The following is an 18,909-nucleotide window of genomic DNA, read 5'->3' as shown; positions in this document are numbered from 1 at the left end:
TGAAAAGGCAAGCAACTCAATATAGGTTGTACATGTTCAGTTATGCAAAACACTTCCTTAGTAGACATGTTGTGAAAAACTAACTCTTTTTCCCTTAATCCTATTCTGCCCTCCCATTTATTCTATTCTTTCTTTTCACATTGTCCCTCCTCAGAAGTATTTGCTTCTGATTACCCTCTTTCCCAATCTGCTCCTCTCTATCACCCCCTGCTCTCTTGTCCCCTTCTCCCCCTATTTTCCTGTAGGGTAAGACAGATTTCCATACCCAATTGAATGTGTATGTTATTCTCCTTAAGCCAAATCCTATGAGAATAAGATTCCCTCATTCCCTCTCACCTTCCCCTGTTTCCCCTCCACTGTGAGAGACTTTTCTTTTCTGTTTTTTTTGTGAGATAATTTACCCCATTCTACCTCTCCCTTTCTTCTCCGAGTATCATCCTCTCTCATCCCTTAATTTTATTCTCCAGATATGACCCCTTAATCTTCAACTCACCCTGTGCCCTCTATCTATCTATCTATATACATATACATACAATTTTTTTCCTTCAACTACCCTAATACTGACAAAGTTCTCATGAGTTACAAATATCATCTTTCCATGCAGGAATGTAAACAGTTCAATCTTAATAAGTCTCTTATGATTTCTCTTTCCTGTTTACCTCTTCATGTTCCACTGGAGTCCTGTATTTGAAAGTCAAATTTTCTGTTTAGCTCTGGTCTTTTCATCAGGAATGCTTGAAAGTCCTCTATTTCACTGAATTGCCATTTTTTCCCCTGAAGGATTATACTCAGTTTCGCTGGGTAGGTGATTCTGGGTTGTAATCCTATCTCCTTTGCCCTCCAGAATATTATATTCCATGCCCTGTGGTCCTTTAATGTAGAAGCTGCTAAATCTTGTGTTATCCTGATTGTGTTTCCACAGTACTTGAATTGTTTCCTTCTGGCAGCTTGTAATATTTTCTCCTTGACCTGGGAACTCTGGAATTTGGCTACAATATTCCTAGGAGTTTTCCTTTGGGGATCTCTTTCAGGAAGATCTGTGGATTCTTTCAATTTCTATTTTGCCCTCTGGTTCTAAATATCAGGGCAGTTTTCCTTGATAATTTCTTGAAAGATGATGTCTAGGCTCTTTTTTTATCATGGCTTTCAGATAGTCCAATAATTTTTAAATTCTCTCTCCTGGATCTATTTTCCAGGTCAGTTGTTTTTCCAATGAGATATTTCACATTGTTTTCTAATTTTTCATTCTTTTGGATTTGTTTTACAGTGTCTTGATTTCTCATAAAGTCACTGTCTTCCAATTGCTCTATTCTAATTTTTAAGGAAGTATTTTCTTCAGTAATCTTTTGGACTTCCTTTTCCATTTGGCCAATTTTTCTTTTTAGGGCATTTTTCTCCTCATTGGCTTTTTGGACCTCTTTTGCCATTTGGGTTAGGCTGTTTTTTAAGGTGTTATTTTCTTCAGTATTTTTTTGGGTCTCCTTTAGCAAGCTGTTGACTTGTTTTTCATGATTTTCTTGCATCACTCTCATTTCTCTTCCCAGTTTTTCCTCTACTTCCCTTACTTGCTTCTCAAAATCCCTTTTGAGCTCTTCCAAGGCCTGGGACTGATTCATATTTTTCTTGGAGGCTTTGGATGTAGGAGCTTTGATTTTGTTGTCTTCTGGTTGTATATTTTGATCTTTTTCACCAAAGTAAATATAGTCTGACTCTTTTTGCTGCTTGCTCATGATCCCAGCCAATTACTTGAGTTTTAAACTCTTTGTTAAGGTAAGAGTCTGCTTCCAATGTGGAGAGTATACTGTCCCAAGCTTCAGGGGTTTGTGTAGCTGTTTTCAGAGATACTTGTAGGGACCTGTAAATTTTCAGTTCTTCCAAGGTGGTATGATAAGGGGAGGTGTTTACTCCTTTCCTGGCCTGTGACCACAAGTATTCCTTTCTGTCCTGTAACTGTGAGGAGGGGTTCCTCTCAAGCCACTACAAGCTCCACACGCCAGCGCTCCTCCTCACCCCAGCACTGCGGCCTAGAACTGTGACCCAGATCCACACACAGGCAAAGCAAGAGATTCCTGCCTGAGCACTGGCAAAGAGATCCCTGCAGTCCCTCTCTGATCAGCCACTGGATTCCCCCTCAGTCCATGGGCCGGAAGCTCAGGAAGCAGCTGCCCCCGCCAGGGCCAAGCTCTTGGGAAATGGATCTGAGACCCCGCCTTCCTCTCTGACCACCGACAGAAACAGATCTTTTCCACTTACCTTCTAACTTGTCTTTGGCATTCGTGGATTGAGGAGTCTGGAAACCTCCACAGCTGCCTGCGATTCAGTGCTCTTAGGCCTGCTCCAGGTTTGCTGTGACCTGTGTGCCCACGCTGAGCTGCGCTGTGCTCCCAGCCTGGCGCGATACACCTTTCTGATCAATCATCCAGGTTGTCTTGGGCTGGAAATTTGTTTCACTCTGTCTTTTTGTGGGTTCTGCTGCTTCAGAATTTGTTTAGAGCCATTTTTTATGAGTATTTGGAGGGGCTTGGGGGACAGCTCAAGCAAGTCACTGCTTTTACTCCGCCATCTTGGCCCAAATCTCTCCAGGTCATTTTCAAAGCAGTTTCTACTAACTTAGGCCTTCCCTTCCCTGAACTTGTACAATTATTTTTGTTTGTTTCTGTTTTTTTAAATACATGATATATATGTTACTGTTAAATTTTGTATAATTGGTTTCTGGCCACTTTGCATTAATTTTTGTTGGATCTTCCATCACAGTAGTAATTTGCAAAATTGTTAAGACGTCATTTTCTGTGTGAACATACAGTATCGAACAAGTTAAGTCATTGGCAACTAGACAACATTTGGCAAGTCACATTCCAGATGTGCAGAAAGCCCTTGAGCCTCATCATGATTTAGCATAAACCCTAGGGGAAAGAAATTCCTATAGACAGCAATGCTATCACTCAGAAGGGAAAATTTAGCCTTGTCCCCATGTTACCTGTCTTCTCCAGCAAATGGCTTAGATAACAGCCATAAGAGAATGTATAACTTTGTTTCCTCCCCTTAATAAACTACAGTCATGTCATTTCCTTCTGACCTCAGTATTAGCAAAATTGATTTTGCATAAAGGGTGATGACATTTTATTTGGGAAATAACCTCCTCCCCCCAAGAATGTTAGTCAAAGAAATAACTGGAAGTTCATCTCTATCCCTTTATCCCTATATACTTACCATATATAGTTGGCTATCTTTAATTAAGTGTCCTAAGAAAGATAGAGCCTTCAATTCTAGATGCCCTGATCTCAATACACAGAGACACACATGCAGAGAACCCCCCCATCCCTCCTTCTTTCCCTTTCCTCCTTTCTCCTTTCCCTCTTTTGCCTCCTTCTTTTGTCTCCCCCTCCTTAACACATGTGCACACGCACACACACACACACACACACACACACACACACAGAGTTCCTTCCTACCTTTCTTCACTTTCCCTCTCCCCTTTCCTCTTCTCACCTTCCTCTTCCTCTCTCTCCCTTCTCATTCTCTCACTACTCTAGCTCTCTCTCACTCCTCTGTGTCTGTCACTCTCTCACATGTATGTGTACACACACACAGCCCCACTTTCCCTCCCCTTTTTCCTTCCTCTGTCCCTTTCCCCCTTTCCGCTCTGTCCCTTTCCCCCTTTCCTCTCTCTCTCTCTCTCTCTCTCTCTCTCTCTCTCTCTCTCTCTCTCTCTCTCTCTCTCTCTCTCTTTCTCTCTCTCTCTCTCACACACACACACACACACACACACACACACACTACAGAGAAACTAGGAACTCAGTTGACTACATGTCACCACCCTGGAACAAGCCTCAGATATGACATTATGGAGCCAAATAACTAGACGCTGATGCACTGTCCTATCCCTGCCCCTACTCATGCCTCAGACACCAAGTACTGCTGTTCCAGTTTATCTAAGTGTGGTGCTGCAGCTGATGATATATGGTGTGAGTGTTATGGGAGGAGGCTAATACAGCTCCCCTTTCTACTAACTGGTTCCTTCCTGATCTGAACACATTTCTGGAAGTTCCTGGCTTAAGGAGCATGGGGTAGGCTTCGTGGCTAAACAAAGCTTGGCCGATATTTCACATGAGAATGTTAATGGTGCATTTTGAAGAGAGAGGGAAAGCTGGGAACCTCTCCTGTGGCAATCACTGAATAATGAACAGTTATCACTTCGTTAAAAATAAACTGCACTCAGCAAATTCCCTGGCATAGAACACTGAGGAGGCATAGTTATTATTCTTGACAAAATATGATTTTATTAAAAATAAAACTTGATAGATGAGGGATAGAAGACAGTCCTTGGATATACAGAGGAGGCCCAGAACATCTACCTACTCCCAAGGAATTGAACAGAGGAGTACGGAAAGTAGCAAAAGACATATCTTCAAATTGGCCCTGGGCAGAGGGTAGAGGGTCATGGTCTTATAGAGTTTAGGTAGAATTGGAAAAAACTTTAAAGATCATCTAGTCCAATCCCCAAAAAATGTATAGTTGAGGAAACTAAAGTCTAGAGAAATGAAATAAATTACCTAAAGCCATAAAGATAATGAGAATTACAGTTCAGATTCAAACCCAGATCTTCTAACTATAAATGCAATCCTATGTCTATTACGTCACTAGATATGGTGGTGATGCAGTTATAGCAGATCTGTAGCACAGCAGCTCACAGATCTAGAGACAAGAGACCAGAGAAGTAATGATGTCTGACCCTCTAATTCAGGGGTGGGGAATCTTCAGTTTTGAGGCCCCATGTGGCCCTCTAGGCCCTTGGGTGTAGCCTATTGACTGAGTCCAAGCTTTATAGAACAAATACTTTTATTAAGAGGATTTGTTCTGCACTTGAGGACCTAGAGGATCACATGTGGCCTTGAGGCTGCAGGTTCCTCACTTGTGCTCTAATTCTACAGATAAGGAAACTGAGGTATAGAAAAGTGACATGAATTGCCCAAGATCACACAGGTGGCAAAGGTTAGAAGTAGGTTTTGAACCGAAGTCTACTTACTCCAAAAGCTAGTGTTCTTTTCACTCCACTGGTCTTGGAGGAAAACATAAGTATAGGGGGAAAAGGACTTTCTTGTACATTAGAGATAGATGGCCATGCTATGGACCAACTCTGTGACTTTATGTTACAACCTCTCTGCAGGTCTCTATTTTTTCATAAGTAAAAGGAAGGAGTTGGATTAAGTTATCTTTTAGGACTATTTCAGCACAAATATGAGATTGTCTTTTTTTTTTAAACTATGTCTATTGCAATGCCTCCTCCTTTTCAGCATAGTGGAAAGAATGCTGACCAAGTTAGCAAGAGTTGGGGTTGAAGTTCCAGCCCCACCACTTATTCTCTGGGTCACTTTAGCTGGACAAGTCATGTCTCTTCTCTTGGCCTCAGTTTCCTGATAATATGAAGTGAGGGTATTGGATTCCTAATATACCTTCTAGCTCTGATATTCAATGATTACTCCCTCCACCTGAATGTTTTCAGGTCAGCAGCAATGGTAATAGATTTAAATGTACATAAAGCTCCCTACTTGATTTGCAGAGACCCTTTCAAAGTCTCCTCTTCCTCACCTCCCTCCATTTTCAAACTTTCTCTGTCTCTGTCTCTATCTCTCTGTCTCTTTGTATCTCTTTCTCCCTGTCTTTTTTCTGTCTCTGTGTGTCTCTGTATCTCTCCCTGTGTCTCTCTTTGTGTCTCTGTCTTTGTTTCTGCCTCTCTATCTCTTTCTGTCTTTGCCTTCTCTCTGTCTCTGTCTCCCTCTGTGTATCTGTCTCCCTCTGTGTCTCTCTGTCTCTGTGTCTATCTCTCTGTCTCCCTCTCTCTCTCTCTTTTTCCATCTTTGTTTCTGTCTGTGTGTGTCTCTCACTCTGTGTCTCTTCTCTCTCTGTGTCTCTTCTCTCTCTGTCTCTGTCTCTCTGTCTCTGTCTGTTTCTGCTTCTCCCTCTCCCCTCCCCCCTCGTCTCCTCTTGCATTCTATTGGGAACTGTACTGAGAAGAATCTAGCAAACTTCACTTGGTTCAGAAAATGATATTGAGTCAGAGCATGCTCTTAGGTAATAGTGTGAATCTAGAAGAAAATGGGTCAATGGCGTTTCAAAAAGAGACTTGAATTTTAAAAAATATCATTGACAGAGAGGAAGAAAAAAAGAAACCTCTCCTTACTATAATAATCTTTAAGAAAAATAATTTGGGTAGTAATAGAAAAAAAAACATGATTTGAGCAGGCTTGGAAGGGTTAGAGTTAGTATAAAATTCAAGTAAAATAGTCCCAGAAACAAAGAGCAAAGCCACCTGGAATGATCTAGGAAGAGGGAGACCAGAGATTTGGGAAGATTAATAACTTTGTTATATGAGGTTCATTTGAAAGAACTCAGGATGTTTCACTTGGAGAAATGTTAGAAGGGGCTTCATAGTTGTCGACTAACTTAGAGGCTAATATCTAATTTCATATGCATTTCTTTTTCTCCAAATGTCACAGGAATAGAGACTATATATGTGATTTCATTAGTATAAGGAATTGCAAGAGGAAAAGACTCCCTCCACCAATGCAGGTTGACATATTCTCAGAAGCTTATAGTATTAGAGGTTTGCCCAGAACATTGAGAGGTTAAGTGACTTCCTTAAGTCATACAATCAATATGGGTCATATGAGGAATTTGAATTCAACTTTTCTTGGCTTTGAGGCCAACTCCCTACAAAAAAAGTCCTAACTCTTGGAAATTTCCATGTAGGCGGCATGCTTACTTTCAATCATCCTTCAGCACTGACTCTCCTCCAATAAAAAATCAAAGAATGTTTCCATCAACTAGCTATCCAAATTCCCCTTGGGTATTTTAACATGAAGGGTACTAAAAAAAAATAATAAAAGGAATAAAGAAAAAAGAAAGGAGAGAGGAGAAGAGAGGAAAAGGTATAGAAGGAGAGAGGTAAAGTGGAAGAAAGGAGCAGAAAATGAAAGCAAAGTAAAGGAAATCCTCTAGTACAGGAATCCAGAACCCTCACAAAAATATCCCCAAAGGGCTGGGAAAAAAGCTCAAAGATTAGTGCTAGATCAAGTTCAGCTAAAACAAACATGAGTGGTGCTTCAGACACGTCGTCTCCTATGCACAATGACATCTCATGATTGTTTTCCCTGCCCAAGATTTGTTGGAACACAGAGATGATTGGGATTTTATCTGGGTTTATATGGCAAAGCTAGTGGTAATGAGAAATAAAATCCATGGCTTCTGATTCTCCATCTAGAGCTCTCTCTCTCTCTTCAAGTCAGTGCTTCCAGGATAATATCATGTGATTCTACACTGTCCATCATCACCCTTTCACTTAGGGGAAAAGTACCAACTCTCTTTCTCTTCCTGGGGAGTCAGTGATGATTCTGCACAGTCTCTTGAAACCACTTAATTTTAAATTCTTCCAATGGCTTTACTTTGGTACAATTTCTTTTTAATCCATCCTTTTGTTCCCTGGTTTTAAATTAATCTCATTGGTTTAAACACCATAGAAGCTAGCTTGTAGTCTTTATCCCTCATTATTGATTATTTTTAATTGTAGGGTCTCCTCACTCATTATCAAAATATTATTTCCGATGCTTAGTTTACAAGAGTTTGGTTTGGTCTTCATTTGCTTTCATTTATCTGCTACATACAGTCTTTTTCACACGTGATTTATGCTGTTAATAGAAGTGATCATTTCTATTCCTCTTTCTTCCTCTAAAGATTTAATGTCTTTTCCTATCTGCCCTTCCTTCTATCTTCTCTTTTCTCCACATGGCCTTTAATTTGAATACTATTTCCCATTTCGGATTTGTCATTCCTCTCCCTCCGTTATCTCCCCCTCTCTTCCTTCCTACTGTTATGGGATGAGACACTTAACCGGAATAAGCCTACCTCATCTCAAACATAAACCCTCATTCAGTATCTCCAGTCTCTTCATTTACCCTCCCCACTAGTGGAGAAATCTAATCATCTCTCCTTGATTCATTCTGAAATCACTCAGATTATTTTTTTGCTTTTTTTTTAATATCCCCATTTCTTAAATGATAAACATGTGATACTACAGTCAATGCTGTTCATTCCTTTCCTGATAACTTCTTCTCAGTGTTGATAAGCTTGCTAAACTACCATATAATGAATGGCCTACGCTGTTGTGAAAGGAGGATTTTTAAAAGTGACAAAGGAATACAATTTAGAATAAAATCCACTCTGAAGTCAGCTTCTCCTCCAACTCAATTACATTCAGAGATCCTGCCCTGGTAAGACAGAGAGACACACTGGAACTCCCATTGGTCTCAGGGGCTTTGATGAGTGTTTCCTTGGTAACGGTGGAAAGCCCAGACACTTGAAACAGGAAGTGGAGAGCAGTGTTCCTAGGCCTCTCTTAGACTCCTAGAGAGGCATCCAGCATTACCAGGAGATGGGCTTGACTGCTCACTGGTTAGGAAGTAGCCAGTTCTAAAATGGAAGCCCGCCTATTTACCCCAGTAATATCCAGGTGATTACGGGAAGCATTTACAAGTGACCATTCCCCATGGCTGTAGTGGTCTCCCTCCTAACATCTACCTCTGACAATCTCTAGCTTCCTTGAACACTCAGCTCAACTTCCATCTCCTGCAGGAGGCTTCTCCTCATCTCCTCAGTACCAGTGATTTCCCCTATAAGGCTACCTTCCATCTACTCTGTATTTCTCTTGTATGTACAAAGGTCTATATATGTGGCCTCCCATATTGGAATGTAAGCTCCTTAATGGCAGGGGCTGTTTCTGGTTTTGCTTATTTTTCCTTTTATTCCCAACACTGAACATAGCACCTAGCAAATATGAACTACTTAATTAATATTTGTCTATTGGTTGAAACACATGAGGTATTCTGGGTGGAGATTGGTATCATAGTGATTTTTCTATGACAAACTCATTCCCCCTTTCCACATGTTTGGAAGAGATTCCTTTTTGGGCATCAATTTTCTGTTCTTTAAATGAGAGGTTTGAACTATATGACTACTAAAATCCTTTATAGTTCTAAAATATACATTTTTATACTTTCCTTTTTACAACTTCCTTCTTTCTCCCTCCCTCTTTCCCTTTCTTCCTTTCTCTGTTTCTATCTCTGTCTCTCTCTCTCTCTCCCTCCCTCTGTCTCTGTCTCTGTCTGTCTGTCTGTCTCCTGATTTTCCCTCTAAGTTACATTTTTAGAGGTATGAGGGACCTTGGTGGCCACCCAGACTAATCACTTCATTTTATAGAAGTCAGCTGAGGTCCATGAGGGTGAAGTGACTTGCCCAAGTACAGAATGACACACCAGTAGAGAGCGACAGAGAAGGTTTGAACCCAGGTCCTTCACCTCTAAATCAATGATTCTATAGTTATATGCTTTAGAGCCAACCCTGGACTGGACTTTAACATCAATCAGAGTTGGATGGCAGGTTCACAATGTATTCCAGAGCTCTGAGGTGCCATGGCCACTGTGCAGTCACATTGTCACCGTCAAACATATTAAGAACCTCTCTTCTCTATATATTAATCCTCATGAGAGAATGACATCAAAGATGAATTTCTGATCACCCTTGATAATACCACCAACTTCTGACATCATTGATCAGTCCACCAATTCTTGTTGATCACCCCATGGTAACATTATTCAATGAAAAAGAACCAATAATCTTTGCCCCGAGTGTCCATGGCCATAGAATTATAGATTGACTAACCCACTTCTGCTTATTTTCCTGGTGGCCAGGCTGCTGCTTCAGACCTATTATCAAACTCACTACATTCCTATAACTATAACCATCACTCACTATCCCTATGATCCTCCTGATCAAAACTGCCTTCCCTTACATGTGGTATCTAACCATGTTCAAATATAAGCTACTTGAAGGCAGGGGCTGTCTTACTTTTGTTCTTATATCCTCTTCACCTAACTCAGTAGGTACTTAGTAAATGCTTTTTCATTCATTCATTCATTCATTCATTCATTCATTCATTCATTCATTCATTCATTCATTCTGCTCTTCTGATTCTATTCTTCTCCACTCAAAAAAGAGAGGCAAATACAGCTAATCTAACACAATTCTTGTATTGGGAAGCTTCCAACTTTACGTCAGAAAGTCAGCTTGGGACATTTTTCTTATCACTATAGACATAGCCAACAAATCATGCACTTGAAGTGCATTTTTAGCCACTCTACCTGCTACCTTCCACCTGCCACCCAACTGTTCCTACTCTGCAAACTAATCTAAATACACAACCTGCCTCTTTAATTTCCCAGTCTTCCCTTCCTTAGTTTATGACCTTCTCTGGATTCCAGTCCAAATACACAGTTGAAAAGCAATATGAGTTCAGGTGAGCCTGTATGTGGGTATGTGCACAAAGGTGGCTGTGTTGCTGCCACTGTATTAGAAAAGGTCCCACTATGAGCTGAAATCTGGTGCCAATATGGTCTGAAGCTAATATTTTAATGGTGATGACTGAAACCCACTCTCTACAAGTTGCACTATCTCTAGAATATAAATCTGGGTTTTTATTAGTGTCTATTCAATCTTCCTTGCTCCCAAGGGATACTTCTCAGGCTGCCCATCTCAACTCAATCAGTCAAAATATGATAAAATAAAGTTTTCTAGTTGGAAGGAAGTTTTCATAATGCAGGGAGGAAAAATAACAGAGCATAATCAGAACTGGCTATTCAGAGCTGGGTAAAAATGTAAGGGCCTTGAGGCAAGAAGCCATTTTTTTTTTTTACACCTAGGACTTAACACCACCTCTGACACATAGGGTCACTTAAATGCCTGTTCTGTTAAATCAGAGGTTGGTTATATCAGTGATTATCTCAGGATCCTTTGCTTTCTCTTCTGAGCAACTCTTTTCTTCTCTTTCTTCCCTCATTTTAAATTCCTTCTACTTACTGGAAGAGGCAGGGTGCAGATGACAGAGTTGAATTTTAAAGGCAGGAAGACATGGGTTCAAATCCTGCCTCTAGAAAATACTCTCTAAATAACCTTGAGCCAGTTGCTTAACCAGTGCTATAGGCAATCTCCAAGATGGAGAAAGGACCCCTAACCACACTGGCAGGATTTTTCCTCATCTGAGAGTGTCCTGCACCAATGAATTCATAGTCAGGTCAGATAGGAATCAGAATGACAATTTGACAGACTTGATGCTCCTTTTAAAACCCCTTCTTTTGAAGCACGAGGTTGGAACTCTATGTATGGATAGACTGTTCTACCTGATATTCCAGGAAAGAGGACAATGCCAAAGGCTCACCAACAGATGGTGCCATCTTTTGGAATTGTATTCCTTATACAGAAGTGTGCCAGCCAGTGTGAACATATGTGTGCAGGTAAAATGAATATGTAAGAGGGTGCCTTCATCTGAGCAGTTATGGAGGGGGGGTGTGTGTGTGTGTGTGTGTGTGTGTGTGCACCTGCATACATGTGTCTGTGGCTATACATATGGGTAAGGATATGCGTATGTGTGTAAGACTTGATGAGGTCATTCATTCTCTAAATTTGTTACTGATTAGAGCAAATTTCTTTAATCAAATCAGTTATAAGTCTCTTGAAAAGCAACAGCCACACTCTCTGTCCCAAACCCTATTTGATGCATGCAGAGAGAATGCATTACAAAGTACTTCTTGCTTGTTTACTATCCCTAGGCATTGCAGTTACCATCTAGCATACACTGTGAATGCTTCATTGTAAGAGAAATGCTAAGACATTCTTTCAACACTAATTAAACCTTGCACAGCAGGCAAGGAAAAAAAAAGACTCTGGTCCCTATTTCCTTCCTTCTGTTGTCATCTCTTTGGACTAGGATGTGACACTTCAAGCAATGAATAATAGGCATCTTAGGGGGCCTACCTTGCGCATGTCTTTGCCAAAAGTCTCGCTGTAAGTGGTGCCGAGAATTTCAAACTGGACATAGGGATTGGAGCTGTCTTCTCGGAACTCCATCACCCCTGTGAGGCCAGTGATGTGGCCCTGCCAAAGAGAGTAGAAAACATCACTTCTCTGTCAGATTAGGAGGAACGTCTGGGAGAGGGTAAAAGGAAATGGACAGCAGTATTTCTCCCACAAGGGATACTAAGGACCTTATAGAGAGATGAAGGGAAAATAGCTTGAGAAGACTTGGATAATAGTGAAGGATCTTGAATAAGCATTACCATATGCTCTGCCACCGTACCTTGGGACTTTTCCACGTAATTTGCAGCTGAAGCCTTCCACATACGCTGTCTCTCACATTAGAATATGAACTCCTTGAGAGCAGGGGTTATCTCACTTTTCTATTTGTATCTCCAGTGCCTTATACATAGTAAGAAGTAATCATTTCATTCATTCACTTATTCATTCATACATACATACATTCATTCATCTTACTGAGTTAGCTAAGTCCCAGGCTTAGCCCAGGGACCTTCACAAAGGACCCATCTTCATCCAGGACACTAGCTTCAATGAGGTCATCTTGATTTCTGAACTTTAGAAACTACAAGGGATGCCAACTCATCGGTTCAGCACTCCTCTCAGACTGTGCCACTGCAACAATTCTCTGGTTAAATTGAAGGAAAGACAAATTATAGCTCTGATTCCCCCAACCATGAGTAACTTATCTGGTTGTCTTTCCTTTAGGTAGCTGATATTTCTACCCACCAAGAGAAGCAAAATCATTAGATATGGAGAGTTTATATAAATGTATCCAATCAGTAATAATTGGGTGAGCTATAAAGCATTTCCCCATATGTACAAGAAGCTAGAGTAAGGGTATTTGTTAACCCCAAAGGAAAACATAAAAAAGCATGGAAACCATACTCCAGTACTCTTATCTTATCACTTTCTCTCCTTGAATAAACTTCCCCCAGCAAGGATTCTTAGCTCTTCATCATGATGCCAGTTGATTCAAACTGACACCAATACATTTTCACTGTTATTGAAACTCTGAGGATTATTGAGGATAAAACTCCAAACACTGTAGATTTCCCTAAGTGCTCTTTCACAATTTCTAAAGGCCAATTCAATTTAACAAGTCTTCTGTGGATTCTCCAATTTACTTATAATCTAACTTCCTAAGTTTCCTTCCATCAGAAATTCATAAGATATCTCAGCACAGGAAACCATCATGAATTTAGAACAGCCTGAGTTGCCCCACCTTAGATACACATTCCCATCTTATTAACACAACACAGTGCCAAGTTCCGAGAATAGTTTCCATGATGGTATCAACTTTTATCCAGATTAAAATCAAAATTGAGTTAGAGGCTAATAGGAAACTAGGGAATTTGTTACATGGCACTCAACTCAACCACTAGGCTATAAAAGTAGCCATTTAGTCTAGGACTTTGCTCTATCCAGAAGGATTAATCTTAGAATAGAAAAGAAAATTAATATTTACATCCCAAACCACTGAAGAAATGGTGCCCAGCCTTTTTTTTTTTTTTGAGATGGGAGTTTCCCAATCAGTACCTTCTTGATAGTGTCGAGCATGGATCGGCCCCCATTCCAAGGTTTGGTGGACTTTCGCATGCAGTTCAGGCTTGCCATGCTATGCCACTTCCTATCTTCCAGCTTTCTGTGGAAGGCATTTGCCAGCATCAACACACTGTCGTACAGGTAGAGGTTAGACACCTGCAAAGATTTTTTAAAAATAATAGAATCATTTGCAATGATATGCTTCTAGAAAGAGACTGTGAGAAGGACTTGGTCATCTCCAGCTATGTCTTACATACATGCTTGTTGGTCAATGGATTCTAACACTTTAGGACCCTAAATTTAAAGCTGAATGGGACCCCATAAATTATTGAGTCATACAAAAACAAATTGGAAGGTGGAGGGGATTGATCTCAGAGGCCATCTAGTTCAATGTAACCATTTTGGAGATGAAAACTGAGACTCAGAGAGGTTAAGTGATTTGCCTAAGATCACACAGGCAGCAAAATTCAAATCTGAACCCAGGCCCTCCGGCTCCAAATACAGCTGTCTTTGGATTGCCCCATAGTATCACATATGGAAAATAAGAATCCAACACACCCACATGTATGGAGCAGGCTTCAGTGGTGGCAGCTGAGTCACCACCACCCAAACAGGCCTCCAGAAGCCTTAGCAAAAGGCACGTGGGCTTGGCTGCCTGTCACCCCTACTGCCAACCCTGCAGACACTAATTGGCAACAGCCTAACCGGCTGTCTGCAGAGCAGCCTGAAAGTGAAAAGAAATACATTACTTGTCACCAAGCTTCCTAGAGGGAAAACAGTTTATGAATACAAAACGGTAATAAAAACAGTGATCAGCTGAGCACTCAGAATGCAGGCAGAGCCCATTCCATCCCAGAACAGAGACAGACCTGGTATACCCACTCCAAAAACCGATTCAAGCAATCTGAGTGAAAAGGAGGGCTAGCCAACACCTCCTAACAGTGTCTGTCAAATTCCCATCACTACCAACAAAGAAATCCACCAAACAAGTCGTGATGACTATTTCCGTGTTGTTGTCCTGAGGTGTGGGATAATAGAAGAGAAGGAGGGAGGGAGGGAAGAAAGAAAGAAGGAAGGAAGGAAGGAAGGAGGAAGGGAAAGAAGGGAAGAAGCAAGAAAGTAAAGAATGAATGAAGGAGGATGGAGAAGGAAGGGAAAAATGAAGGAAAGAAGTAAGCAAGCAAGGAAGGAAGGAAAAAAAAACCTGTTAAGCACCTACAATGTGCCAGGCACTATGTAAGCACTTTACAAATACTAGCTCATTTGATCCTGACAACAACCCTAGGAAGTAGATACTATTAATACACTCATTTTATAGATTAGAGAACTTAGACAGGCAGTGATTAATATATTTGCCCAGGATCATGCAACTAGTAGGTGTCTGAAGCCAGATTTGGACTCAGTTCTTCCTACCTCCAGGTCCAGCTTTCTCTAAAAAATGCCAATTCTCAGTTTAACTTCATGGCCTGACCCATAAAACTTGTGTGGTGCTGATCAAGTTATTTTGCCTTTCTGGGCCTCAGTTTCCTCATCTGCGTGATAAATATAATGATACTTCCACCCCCCATTTTATAGAGTCATTGAATTTCACAGGTGAAACAGACCATAGTAGTCATCTAGTCTAACTCATGTTTGGAAAAGAACTTCCTCTATAAAATCCCCCCCTCCTAAGTGCTCATCTGCCTTTCATATATAGGCCCCAAGTGAATTACTACCCATTGCTGTCCAAGGCAGCTTATTCCACTCTGGGTTGCTACCATCATTAGAAAAAAAAATTGTTTCCTGACAATAGATTCATCTCCTGGCAACTTCCACTTGTTTTTCTAGTTCTCTCTTCTTGAATTAAACTAATTAATTTAATCCTTCTTCCACTTCACAGCCTTTCAAATACTTGAAGGCAGCTACAATATCATCCCACTCAATCTTCTCTTCACCAGACAAACATCCCCAGTGCCTTTCACGATCCTCATGTGGAGTCCCTCTGCTCTCTTGGTGGCTGTCCTCTGCAGACTATGCAATATACTTATTATAACACCCTTCCAAAACTTTGATACCTAGAAATGAACACAACGTTCTAAATGAAGCCTTACTTGAGAAAGAGCAGAGGAACTATCACACACAAAGAAAATGCTTTGTAAACTGATGGAAATGTGAGGAGGGGGAAGAGGAAGAGTTTTTGCATTTATTGCTATTATTATTTCTGTTGTTGGTGATGATGACAATGATGCCCAGATGGTGAACTTTAAGGACTCCTGGGCCTTTCCATCTAAGCTGACATGGAACTCTCAGGACTCCTGGGACTTTCTATTCACCCTGAAACTGAATCTTCAGATAGGTGTGGTTTCCTTAATTATCATTTGAGTTCCTCTGAAGCAGGGACTGTGCAGCTTTTGTATTTCTATCACCAATGTTTAACACTATGTTTTGCACATGAAAAGGACTCAGTGAATGATGTTTTCTCATTCTTTCAATGATGATGATAAGCATTGCTTCATCTAATTGACTTGAGGATGTAACTCTTCTTTCTCATAGGTTTGTGATAACCTAGTTTGACTTTCCAGATATACAGATTTACAGTACAACCATCAGAATCAGAAATAATTGTATTGATCTTGCACAACTAGGTGGTACAGTGGATAGAATGCCAGTCTTGGAGTCACAAAGACTCATGTTCCTGAGTTCAAATGTGGCCTCAGAATCTTATTAGTTGTGTAACCCTGGGCAAGTCACTTAACACTGTTTGCCTCAGTTTCCTTATCTGTAAAATGAGCTGGAGAAGGAAATGGCAAACCACTCCAGCATCTTTGTTAAGAAAAACCCAAATAGGTCATGAACAGTTGGACACTACTGAGTAACAAGAACATGAAAGCAAGCAAATAACAGACTGAAAATATCTTAGGAAACAAAGTCAACTATAATTAGGAGGATAATACTTGGTGACTTACAGACATAAATGAAATTCCCCACAAGTGCCCATTAAATATAGATATTTTCAATAACTTCACAGGCCAAAAACAATTTTGGGATGGGAAAGGAATGGTCATGAAGTACAGGAAGGAATGCGCCTCTTCATCACTTTTACATTTTCCCTCAGAGGCCCCTGAACAATACTATTATCTTGCCAATCCCATGCACTGAATTGCAGGTCCTTATTGAGCTGCCATGCAGAGGAGCTAGGACAATGGAGGAACTGACAAAGAACACAGTTGCTGTTGTGATTCTCTGACTCAGTATGCAAAGGAACAGATGTCAAGGGGGCTGTGGGTATGGGGGAAAAGCTACTCTATGACCAGAAAGAATTGATTCTCCTCTCCTGTCCATCTTCCAGCTCTTGGCAACCCCAGTGCCTAAATAATTCACCATATTTATACCTTTCCAAAGACTAAACTCTATTATATTGGCAACCCTTGAATTCTGTGGGAGCTGAAACAGCTTATTCTGTATTTGTGTGTGTTTGAAAAAATATGGATTTTTTAAAAAGACTATGAAGAATAAATTGGAAATGCTTTTTTCTTTCTTCTGTATCTTCACAATGTTCTTCTATTTGTCTGAATTGTTGATATAAGGTAATAATCCATGTACTCATCAGTTCACATGCTAATCAAATTTAAGAATCAACTTGATCTCCTACACAGACTAAGCAGGCTGTCCCAAATGGAATTTTAAGGAGCCATGCTTGTAGAAATCTCTCCTAAAGTGGATTAAGGGAACTGAGTCATAATTAGTGATTTAAAAATACATGAGTATGTCGAGGTCTACAATTAAAAGCATAAAACAGGACTTGAGTCACAACAAGCCATAGGAAACTCTTCACCCTCCCACAAGTCTGCCTGTGTGGATGAGAAACCATATTTAATTTCAGCAAAATACATGTTCTAGAAAGTTCTTTGCCCATTGTCTCTTATGAGCATTTGACACACACACAAACACACACATACACACATACACACAAAACAACCACCTAAACTTAGCTAGTAGTTTGAGCCTCTTTGAGCCATTTGCTTATTAAAGAAGCTTCAGGAAGTCCATGTTGTTGTTGTTGAGACATTTCAGTTGAGTCTGACTCTTCATGACCTTATTTGGGGTTTTCTTGGCAAAGACACTGGTGTGATTTGCCCACCCTTTCTCCATCTTATTTTTACAAAGGAGGAACTGAGGCAAACAGGATCACAGAGCTAGCATCCAAAGCTAGATTTAAACTCAGGATGATGAGTCTTCATGACTTCAGGCCTGGCACTGTATCCACTGTGCCATCTACTTGACTTACTCCATTTTGATTGTAGGATAAAATACTAAATCCTATACTGACATTCAAATCCCTCCATACAGACAATATAAAATACTTGGGAGTCTACCTGTCAGGACAAACCTAGAGATTATGTGAACATAATTACAAAGCACTTTTCACACAAATTGAAACAGATCTAAACAGCTGGAGAAATATTAATTGCTCTTGGAACTTGGGGTGGGGGATTTGTGGCAAGTTTCTCTGATAAAGACCTCATTTCTCAGATATGTAGGAAATTGATCTAAATTTATAAGAAAATACAAGTCACTCCCTAACTGATAAATGATCAAAGGATATGAACAAGCAGTTTTTAGAAGAAATTAAAGCTATTAATAGTTACATGAAAAATTCTCTAAATCACTACTGATTAGAGAAATACCAATTAAAATAACTCTGAGATACCACCTCACACCTATCAGATTGAGTAACATGATATTAAAAGAAAATGACAAATGCTAGAGGGGATATGGAAAAATTGGGACTGCTATGCATTATTGGTTGAGTTGTGAACCAGTCCAACAATTCTGGAGAACAGTTTGGAACTATGCCCAATTTGAATGTGGATTGAAGCATTTTTTTTAACTTTCTTGATTTTCATTGTTTTACTTTGCTTTCTTTGAAACATAACTAATATGGAAATATGTTTTGCATGACTTCACATGTAATATTGATATTAAATTGTTTGCCTTCTCAAGGAGGGGGAAGTGGTAGGAGGGAGAAGGAGAATTTGGAACTCAATGTTTTAAAAATTATTGTTACAGGGGCAGCTAGGTGGCACACTGGATAGAGCACTGGCCCTGAAGTCAGGAGGACCTGAGTTCAAATCTGGCCTCAGACCAAACACTTGACACTTACTAGCTGTGTGACTCTGGGCAAGTCACTTAACCCCAATTGCCTAAAAACAAACAAACAAAAAAAAATTATTGTTATAAATTTTTACCTGCAATTGAGAAATATTGAGTGAAATGAATAAAAAATAATTTTGAAAATAAAGATTGCATATGCTAAAAAAAAAAAACTTCACAAACTGCTTATAATTAGATTGGGGAGTTAGAATGGATCTTGGCTTCCCCTTAGTCTATATCATATGCAAAGAAGTATCTACTCTAACATACCTTGATATTAGTCATACAGCTTCTACATAATGACCTCCAGGG

At 40.1% G+C, this 18,909-nt stretch overlaps 1 protein-coding gene across 3 annotated transcripts in view; it reads right to left on the bottom strand.

The window, feature by feature from the left end:
• The window catches only part of GRID1 (glutamate ionotropic receptor delta type subunit 1), a 1,087,219-nt gene that overhangs the window by 201,506 nt on the left and 866,804 nt on the right, over positions 1 to 18,909 (bottom strand). For all 3 annotated transcript variants that reach the window (XM_020994606.2, XM_078150776.1, XM_078150775.1), the window contains exons 7-8: positions 13,459 to 13,620; positions 11,863 to 11,982 (exon numbers count right to left, since the gene is read on the bottom strand). In XM_020994606.2, coding sequence (XP_020850265.1) covers positions 11,863 to 11,982; positions 13,459 to 13,620 — 282 coding nt within the window. The remainder of the gene's footprint in view (positions 1 to 11,862; positions 11,983 to 13,458; positions 13,621 to 18,909) is intronic.

The sequence above is a fragment of the Phascolarctos cinereus genome, unplaced genomic scaffold (genome assembly GCF_003287225.1).
Source record: "Phascolarctos cinereus isolate Bilbo 61053 unplaced genomic scaffold, phaCin_HiC Scaffold_3;HRSCAF=262, whole genome shotgun sequence".
Classification (NCBI taxonomy): domain Eukaryota; kingdom Metazoa; phylum Chordata; class Mammalia; order Diprotodontia; family Phascolarctidae; genus Phascolarctos; species Phascolarctos cinereus.
The sequence above is the reverse complement of the archived record's forward strand: the minus strand, read 5'-3'. Positions and strand labels throughout refer to the sequence as shown.